This window comes from Stegastes partitus, unplaced genomic scaffold (genome assembly GCF_000690725.1).
Source record: "Stegastes partitus isolate 25-593 unplaced genomic scaffold, Stegastes_partitus-1.0.2 Scaffold72, whole genome shotgun sequence".
Taxonomy (NCBI): domain Eukaryota; kingdom Metazoa; phylum Chordata; class Actinopteri; family Pomacentridae; genus Stegastes; species Stegastes partitus.
Window position 1 is genome coordinate 536915 of NW_007577803.1, and position 10323 is coordinate 547237.

At 45.4% G+C, this 10323-nt stretch overlaps 1 protein-coding gene across 1 annotated transcript in view; it reads right to left on the bottom strand.

Annotated features, from left to right (window-relative positions):
• Nucleotides 1–200: 200 nt before the first annotated feature.
• The window catches only part of kcng4a (potassium voltage-gated channel, subfamily G, member 4a), a 23784-nt gene continuing 13661 nt past the window's right edge, over nt 201–10323 (bottom strand). The window contains exon 3 of the mRNA XM_008276450.1: nt 201–1962. Coding sequence (XP_008274672.1) covers nt 1084–1962 — 879 coding nt within the window. The 3' untranslated portion in view covers nt 201–1083. The remainder of the gene's footprint in view (nt 1963–10323) is intronic.

The window sequence follows — 10323 nt, forward strand, 5'->3', positions numbered from 1 at the left end:
CATGAAAACAAGGAGGTGATGTAAGACGGGGATTGTCACAGAATTCACTGAATACTTATCTGTCTGGCCGGGACAGCTGCTTCTGGTTCTTCGTCTCTCTGAAACGTTGAGCGGCAGGACTCTGATTGAGCATCCCGGACAAGCCGAGGAGATTAGACCGTCATACCCGGAACAAACCAAAAACGCTGCAGCCCAGAAAATGGATTTCTCTCAGATTACTAGGAGAGCTTTTATTTGGAGCGTTGCAAAGTACATTTCATGGTTGTTAGCGTTCACTCTCTTTCACTCGCACACCCTCCCTCTCCAAAACAAACACTCCCTTCTTTCTCTCCATCCTTTCATTTCCTCATTGGTTTAAAAAAAACAAAAAAACAAAAAACAATTTGGATGATTCTGCAATATTTCAACACAGTTTACCTGGAGTGTACAGTAGAGATCAGAGAAATCATCGCTTCGTTAAGTCCAAGCATACAAATATACATGAGAGAGAGAGAGATCGATATACAGTAGATATAGGTAAAACTATGAGTTTGTCTATATTTCTTCTCAGAACATGGCTTTAAGCTTCTCAAAAATAAACTAAGAGGAGCACTTCTTTGAATTCATGGCAGAAAAGTAGAGTATACAGTATGACACACGTCTGCGATCATACTGTAGGCAACTTATTAAAAAGTAATGAGAATGAAACTAAAAGTTGCAGTCAGGCTTATAAGTATTCTCACAGTGGAAGGAACAGCAACTTTGGATTGAATATTGCATGTTTATGGAAGCAGCTGTTACTAATATTGCTGCCGAGGCGTTCTGGTCCGACGAAACGGACCGTCCAATTTAAAGGGTTTTGTGTCCTTCAGTCTGCAATGCGCGCACGTGTACTCCTTATTAATGACGAGGAAAAGAAATGCTTTTTAGTTCAATCTCTTTTTATCCAACGCGGCACAGATGCCGTCAGAACGTCGTGGATAGTGAAGCCTTTGTTGCAGCCGTCACTTTGCAGTACTTTGAACTGTATGCAACACAGAGATTGGTGGACTCATATCTTCTTGGAAGTTTAGGATTGAGTCAGTCAGTCAGTGTAAATACTGTTCAAAAAGCTGCAGCGGGAAGGCTGTGGTTATTATTTCCTGCAGCCTCGCCACCTTTCCCGAGCAGAGCCAGGGACTCCAGAGAGTGCACGCTGTCCTTGTCCAGACGTAATCCCAGTCCGGGCGGAGCTGAGTCCTCCCTCCCTCCTTCACCTCCGGCCTCCTGCAGCTCCCCCGTGGCTGCAGCAGCCGCAGCAGCCGCGCACTCCTCTTTGAACAACCGGTCGTGCTCCATCTTGAGCTCCTGGTAGGAGCGCGAGAACATGTGGAAGATGGAGGTAGCGGGGAAGGCCATGATGAGGATGCCGCTGAGGATGCTGCTCAGCGCCACCACCTGTCCCGGTATGGACCTCGGCACCATGTCGCCGTAGCCTACTGTCGTCATGGAGATGATGGCCCACCAGTAGGAGGCGGGGATGCTGCTGAAGTCGTGGGCGCCCGTGAGCTCACTTTCAGCTAAGTGGACCAGCGGGGAGAACAGGGTGACGGCCACACAGAGGAAAAGCAAAAGAAGGCCAAACTCGCGGGTGCTGCGCCTGACCGTCAGCCCCAGCGTCTGCAGGCCCAGAGAGTGGCGCGCCAGCCGCATCACGTAGAGAATCCTCAGCGCCCGAAGGATCCTCAACACCAGGCCCAGCTTGTCTAAGTAGCCCTTACCTCCTCCTGGCCTCTCGTGCTCCATGTCCGGGTCCTCCTCTTTCACCACGAGCGAGACGTAGTAGGGCAGGATCGCCATGGCGTCGATGATGTTGAGCGGCCCGCGGAGAAAGTCCAACTTGCTGCGGGCCTGAATGAAGCGCAGGATGAACTCCAGGGAGAACCAGGCCACGCAGACCGTCTCTATGATGAACATGTTGTAGCATTTGGAGGAACACTCGCCCTGAGGTGGAATGAGAAGGCGAGGGGGTTGGGGAGACGGGGAACGGTAGAAAAAATGAGGTTGAGATGGGCGGGGATGGACAGGAAGCAAGATAGATGGGAAGACAGGCATGTGGAGATGGAGAGAAGACAAAAATCCTGAGGTCAGATAATCATCCTTGGTTATCATTAATAAATCATGAGTTACAGTTGCTCAGTATGCTAAAGCCACCGCAGCTGCACTGACAGATAATACAGTGACACAATCAATCAATTATTTCATTTGGGAAGACTTCAAAGATTCATTTAACACTCTGGGGGAGTGGTGACAGAATGCAATCAGGCTCGCATGCCCTCTAACTACAGCAACAAGGAACAGCAATGAAATAATGAAAACCTCCATGAAAGAACACTGGGGAGACGTTGGAGAGCTGAACACGGCTGTTAACTGACTCGTCTTCAAAGCTTTTCCTTTTTTTTTTTTTTTTTAACAAACTACTAAATTTATTCCACCTCCTCGTATTTCCACCTCCCAATGCAGACGCTATTATCTGTAATCACTTAATTTAATATTGAGCATGGCAATGAAAACTGGTACTGAAGCCAAAAACACTGAAGTCGGTGGGGAACAACCCAATGAATCCGCAATTAAGTTTGCAATGTGGCGACCGGAGACCGACCGGAGAATGCCAATGAAATTCGCTGACATGTAGTGATGACAGGCGCAATAATATTTGACAAGAGGCGCGCGGGTATCGAGTTAAACTAATCACAACTTTAAGGCAATGCGATTGAGGCGTCTACCAATGGGAGCGAGGGATTACTGTGAGTTGACAAACGATGCCATCGCTGAGTTCTCCGAGCATTTCGCAAAACAAAGCAACACCGACAGCTTCGGTTCCCTCACTGTAGCCACAGCAAAATGGAAGAACGGTTCATCGCTGTGGTTTCTAACAAACTATCTATAAACTGTATTATGTCAAGTAAACACAACATAAATGTGGATTAATTGTCACCGTTGAAGCGTGTGTGAAACAACTGGGGTGGAAAATATACAGCAGGGCTACTGATTCAAACAGAGTCTGGAGAATGTTTTAGATATGGACTAGTGGCGAGCTAAACGTTTCCATTATGCACCTCTGGCATCCATTTTCTGATCTCGCCAGTTAGGTTTAGGGACGAATACAACTTGTCTTGTGGTTGAGATTGAAACAACTCATCTGTTAAGGTTAGGGGACCTTTGTAATCATGAAACAACAACAAACACTTGGTAAAGGTTCGAGAACGTTTGGGGACAAAAAGAAAAAAAAAAAAACGACAGTTGAGTCAGAAAGTCAAAATTGGAGAGAAATGGCCGCCTCCAGAGTCAAATTTTAAAAAACTGGTTGACCCATCCACCCAACCCAACCATGACTCCAGCTTTGTGGTTCTTTAGTTCCAGACAGGTGATAAATTCAAGTGAAAACCAACACATAGTTTCTCCGTTAGGTGTTGGGCCACCACATACCACCAAGACAACTTTACTGTGAATTGATATTGATTCTCCAAGTCTCAGGAACTCTGCTGGATGGATGGAAAACCATTTTTAGAAAAGATATTCCTCCCATTGGTCCAAATTCCCCAACAGGTGTTCAGTTGGCTTAAGATCTGGTGACTGCAAAGGCCACAGCTACCAATATGGCATCACTTCTGTACTGATCAAACCATTCAGTTGTGCCTTGTGGAAGGTGTGCTGTCTTCCGTTAGAATAGATGCGTTTCCCCAACAGCGTGAAGATGATCGCTGAAAACAACTTTGGATTGGTTCTGCTGGCATGAAGTGGGACTAACAGAACCACCAGAGTCCTCAGTGTCGGGGTCACGGGTTCGCGTGTTTCCTTTACTTTTTTCCATGTTTGTACATCACACTGCTCACAGAGAAGAACTGCATTTCCTGCAGAAGGTAGAGAGCTTTGAATGCAAACATATGGTTGCTGTTAGCATTTGCTGAAAGAACAAGAGGACGGTTTCCTCAGGCGCCCTGCTCTCCACACTCAGATTTTCTGGCTGCAGTAACTAAGAATGATGGCAGCGAGTATTAAATTCCCGACTCCAGTGTCCCCAAACAGACACCACACGCATATTCTCAAAACATTAAAAGTATTTCTCATCCTGAAGAATGTTCGAACATCTTTTTCTTCGGCGATGTGCAGAATTCCTTACTTGTTTTAACAAAGATAAAAGATAAAATCACAGGACATTATATTTATTATTAAGACAGTTTGCGTCCTCTCTCTCTGCCTCTTCTTTCATCAGTTTCTCCTCATTTCCTCCACTTTTTTTTTCTCCACTCTGCATTTATCTCTCTGCACCGTGTCTCATCTATTTCCCTTTCGTCTCATCCTTCTTTTCTGCCGCTGCCACCCTCTCCTTTCTCCTCCTGCCTCTATCTCCACCTTCTCATCACTCATTCCCTTTCCTCTTCCATCACCCTCTCCGGACTCCCTCCCCTCTCATCCTTCATTCTCCGCTTGCCCCTCACGCTGCCCTCTTTCCGCATTAAATCCTTCATTCGTTCACTGTTCCTCTGAGTGAAACGCAACTCCCACCACGGTTTCCTCTGCGCGCGATGCATCCTTCACATACGTGTCCCATTTCTCTCGCTCTCATTCATCACTCGTGTCCTCTCTGCCTTTTCCACTGATTCTCATCCCCACTGTGACTCTTAGCCTTTCACTTCATTCCCGCTGACTGATGTGTGTCTGCATAATTTGCAGTGTTGATGTGTCGGTAGCGATGCGATGTTTTGACTTTAAAACAGGTTCGTTCTGCATCCACTACACTCAGTGATACTGTAATGGTAGAAATTAAAGTCTGCATCCAATTTATGAGCAAGGACAGCCTTTCAGGTCCTCAGGCTTTTAGTTTTTATGCTCATGAAACAATCTGCCCAAGGATCTGAGAAAAGCAGATTACCCTCTAGTCTGTTTTATGAACTTATTTCATTAAATATTTTACTGTATTCAGGCTCTGCTTTCATTTTGTACAAATAGTCCTTTAATTAATTATTAACAAAAAAGTACCGACTACAGCAGTGCTATGTGGCTTCAACTTTGGAAAAACCATCTTATTTATCACCTGCGCTGACCCGACTGTATGCACGCAGCGTTTTGCAGCATCAGCTTCTTCCAACTCCTCATCGAAGCTTTACGGTGTTTACACAGAAAGAAATACTCAAATCCAAGACGCCCTGTTTTCTACGGCTATAACTGTCCATTCGGTGGAAATATTCTCGGTGTTGTGCATCAGTTACAACACAAACATCAGGCCGAACATATCTGGTGTCTCCACCAGTATGAACATCGCAGCTCTGTGAGTGAGTAACGTATTGGTTTGTGATGCCATTTAGGTGAAGGCACAAAACTTACTCATGTTAAATCATATGGCTCTATTACAACAGTGAATGTACAAGTGTCTGGAAGCACCAAAGTGACTTTTAGCAGTAAAACACTTTAAGGTAACACTAGAGACAGACTAAAACCTATCTTTGTTGGGGTTTCCAGCCTCAGCACAATCAAAACGTAAAGACTCGCCAATAAAGCAGATGTCTGTTTCACTTCAGAGTTCTCATCATCATAATTGCACCAGATGGACTTCTAAACTGTAGGAATGTTTTATAATAAAAGACTAGAAAATGCAACATGAATGAGTTTAAAAGTGCCTCTCTGGGCGCCGACTAGACCACTAAAAGCTCACATTCTGACACATTTTGAAGTTTATTTGCATTGAAAATCATCTCTTCCTGCCTTTAAATGGCTCAGATGTAACTCTATACCGCTGCCCCTTTTAGAATCCATTCATTGCTGCTCGCAGCAGCTCGAGCACACCGGCTCACCTGGAGTCATCTCAAACAGCGCGAAACTGCTCTGAGCTACACAATGGCAAGCTGTGATATAATAGAGGAATTCAGCCACGCACGTTCAAACCAGAAACTGATTGTGAACAAGAATGACGGTACGCAAGGTCTCACCAAGCCAGCAACACTCAGCCATGACACTGACTGCCTATTTCACTCATAAGCTGTCTTCTAGCATAAGGAAACATTATATGGACATGTTAACAGTTTACTAAACTTTTACAAAAGGTGTGTTTACAACATGTTCATCAAACTGGATATAAATTACTTTCAGGCTGTGGTGTCAGGATAAACATGTCCTGGTCTGTGGCGACATCAAATGATTATTTTAGCTCCTTAGGGGGAAGTATAAGGAGACAAACCCACAGTATGGTGAATGTGTTCGGGTTTGGGTTGAGCCTACAGATGCCTACACGTGTTTCTGGCCACATGACAAAAGAGAGAAAGTTCAAAATACTCGCATTAAGCTTCGGTGTTCACCAGCTCCTAAAATATCTGGCTCTTTAGTTTTCTAATGCTTCACTTTGCTTCGTATTCCAGTTAGTCTGTTTGGTGTGAACAACCTTCGGGACCGACAAATTAAGCCACAGCAGAAGTGCCAAAAGTTTCTTCGATGGTCGCTTGAGGCGGCATTAAAAGAAAGTCAGTCCCCATAGATGTTAAAATGGCCGACTTTACAGCAGAAATAAACGTGATTACAGTCGGTAGCATAAAAACTGTTTTGGTCTCTACAGCTCAGTTCCCCTCTCAGGAAAACCGAGTGACTTTTTATATAACTCATTCGTTTAAACTGCATTAAGACTTAAAGTTATGCAAAATTAAGTGCCGTCAGACTGTCCACGGCCCGCTTCACATCCGCTCATGTTGGGATTGAGCAGAAGCTGGGGCAACATGTCGACCCACTCTTCAGGAAACAAACGTGTGACGTCTCCGAGGGTTTGTCCGTCTTTCTATCCGGCCAGTAGGTGCTACGTAACATACAGCACAGCGCAGAGACTCAGAAAGCTTTGTAGAGGTGATGGATGGGAAACTCCAGAGTCAGACGATAATTCTCTGAGGTTCATGACATCCTAAACATTACGCATTCAATTACAGCCCATTAATGCAATCAATTAGAGCAGGTTTAAAAACTAATTTACCCATGCCCCTTTCAATTCCACACATTAATGAATAAGCAGATATCCTTTTTATTGAATTCATAATACTGTGTTAGACCTGAATCAATGCGACCACAGCAGCGGTTGTCGGTGCAGCTTCCCACGCAGTAAAAAGTGGAACCGTAATGGCTTCATCGGATGATTTCTCCGGAGGTCTGAAGGACTGACTGGGGGGTATTTGTTCCTCAAGCAGAGGACATTTACAAAAGGAAAAGACACATTCGATAGCTTGAAGGTGCTTTACCCGAGAACCACCGCCTCGATAAATCTTTAACTAAATATTAACTTTTACGCCTCTCCTCTGCCTCCTCGGTCCTACCTGCATCCCTCATGTTTTTTTCCGTCTGATGTCCTGCCCCGCTGAGACGTCTGCCCGGCTGTCTGTCCTGCATTAATCTTTCTCCCCCCACTGTGGATACGTTATGTGTCTCACATGCACTCTCTACCTGTCATTTCCACCTCCTCGCTGCTGCTTGCTCCATCCCTCGTGCTGATTTTAGGCCCATCGGAGCTTCACAACTCTGTTCTCAACCTCTGCAGGAAAGGCCATTTGTTACAGCTCGAAGCTTTTCCCTTCTGGCTCTCTCGCTCTTTAAACACACACACACACACACACACACACACACACGAACACACAGTTGCACACACAATAACCTCCCACAACACCAACTATCTCCCTGACCTTATCTCCTCCGTACGACTCTCTGTGGAACTAATGTCAGCGACAGCACATTTCAGCAGCGCCGCCGTTCACCCCAGCAGCTGTCTCACACGGGGCTTCACATTATCGTCTGTATTAACACATCTCAATGTCAAATTAAGACAAAGAGCGCAGTGAGGGAGAGGAATAAGCACAGGGACGCTGCATCATTACCGCAGCCTTTGCTTTTTCTCGAATGCTGTTTGCTAACTTGAATTTCTGCAGAAAAAATGACGAAGCTTCCACAGAACCCAACAGATAAGTGCAGAAACATAAAGACCAAACATCGAGCCGATAAACCGGACACCAAAAAAAGCATCCAAAGACAAATGCAACAGTACAAGAAGAAAAAAACATGCAGATCTGCCATCGTTTGCTGAATGATATCTGGGGCGTTCTGACTCTATCGACAGTGTGAGGATGTGATACCTGCAAAGTCCCCCGACTTATAACGATGTTTAGTTATAATTGTAATCAAATGAACTATCGTGCACTGGATCTGGTCTTTTCCTAAAAGAAATATTACACACACGGTGCAATACGATCTTCCATAATTGGAATAAAATGCCCCACAAGGATTTTTCTACTCGGCAAAAGGTAATTACACATAATTAAACTCGCACCCTTCAATTTATGAAACTAAATGTGTATAATGAGGTTGGTCACAGTCTTGACACTTCAGTAGAGAGGGTCGCACACACATTTGCATTTTGTTACTCACATTTTTTGTACTCATTTTTGAGAATTTGACACTAAAAATAGTGTGAAGCATAATCTACGTATCAGACAGCTTGACCTGAAAATCCCAAATCAGTGTGTGACCTTGGCATTTGTGCTGAGAGCCGCGTGAGATGGAATACTGATCTAATATCTAAAGACAGCTCGCCATATTGCAGCCAGCAGTGAATGATCGTCACATTGACGAGCTAATGTTTGGTTTTGACTCCGCAGCATAGTTGAATGGTTTTCTGTCATCGCGCTGATTAAACATCTGGCTTTTGCTGCATAATTACGATAATATTCAACGTGTTACGTGATGTTTGTGCTGCTGGCGGGGCAGATGGTCAGGAAAATTCAATTAGCGCATTCAGTGTGTTTCGCTGTCCGTCTCTGACAGCATAAACATACAGAATACAGCGTTGAATAAATCAGTCTTCTTCCTTTTATGAATCTTTCTCATCACTGAGAAGATCTGCGGGAAGCGTGGCGTCGACACCAGCGGAGCTGTAAAGTCTCGTTGACGGCCTTCCATCCAGCCTCTGCCAGTGACCCACCACGGTGCCGCCAGACAGCTGCTGGATGCCTCGACAGCAGGGTCACGCTGTGTACCGCGGGTTTGAAGTGTAAATGTGTCCCTTTATTGTTGGACAAGAGAAAGCTTCTAGAGCGCTGAATTATGAATGTGGTTTTTTTTTTTTTTCTACTTGTGGCTCACATGAAGCTCCGTGTCTCTCTGCCTTCAGTTGGTAATTAGGACAACTTCTCCTGTATGCAAATGTTATGCTTTCCCGTGAACGATACAGAGACGTGTGTGCTTTTCCAACTGCTCCATGATTATTCACTCCCGCATGTACAGACTGAGTTACCATTCTGAGGAACGCTCCCTGATCTTATGTTCTAACTCAAACTCTATACCTCATCTCATCCCTACACCTCTATAGCTGACTCTTCAATCTCTTTCTTTTGCATCTCTCTTGGGCTCCGTCTCCCATGATGATTCTGCAATCCCACCGGAGTCCAGAGGCGAACACAAAGAAAATATTCTGCCCATCAATCAACTTCATACAAAAGCAGACCATGAACAAACTTTGCACCGCCGAACACTTTTTCTGCACTGACCTTGCCCTCTGTTTTTAAAGCTCCAAAGAAGAAGAAGATGGATTGAAAGGAGGGGACAGAGGGGGCGGACGGCAAGGACGACCAAGAGAGAGATATGGGGAAAAAATTAGGGGGTGTGGTCGAACGCCACGCCGCTGCCCCTTAACCTGAAATACTGCACATGAAGCGCTGCGTTCACTAGTCATGCGTTATTAAAGACCTTGTATTATATGACACCTCCATCCGTCAAGAGGCTGTTCTCCGGTTATCTGATAGCTGCATTTACGCACAAACGCACACGAGGGGAGGAAAGGAATGCAGCATGCTGTGTGCGCGCTCATTAATTTGCAAGAATCCTTGATATTGTATTATGATGAAAGAGCTGCGAACTGCTGGCCGGTCTCCAAAGAAACGGCGTCCAGAGACACTTCGCTGGTCGCGCTGAGCACAATAACACGGACCAGGAGTGTGAAAGCAGAGCTGCAACAGTTCTGTCTCCATATGAGGCGAGCTGTACGGGCTGCGGAGAGGCCCATCGCCGAGAAAAACCAACAGCTTGTTCACGCACAAACACCCAAATGGAGAAAAATGGAAGAGGGGAAGGTGGGCAGGATGGATAGAACAGGGGACGGAGACGAACAGATGAAAGGAGAGTGGGCGGCAAAGTGGTGTAGAGGGATAAAGGAGAAAGGGATTACAAGATAAGTTGATGCGGAAAAGATGAGGTGACATGTGAAGCATGGGGATCCCTTCACACCCCATACGTCTCCATTCTCCATCTGTCAGGACGCTGCACACACACACACACACACAC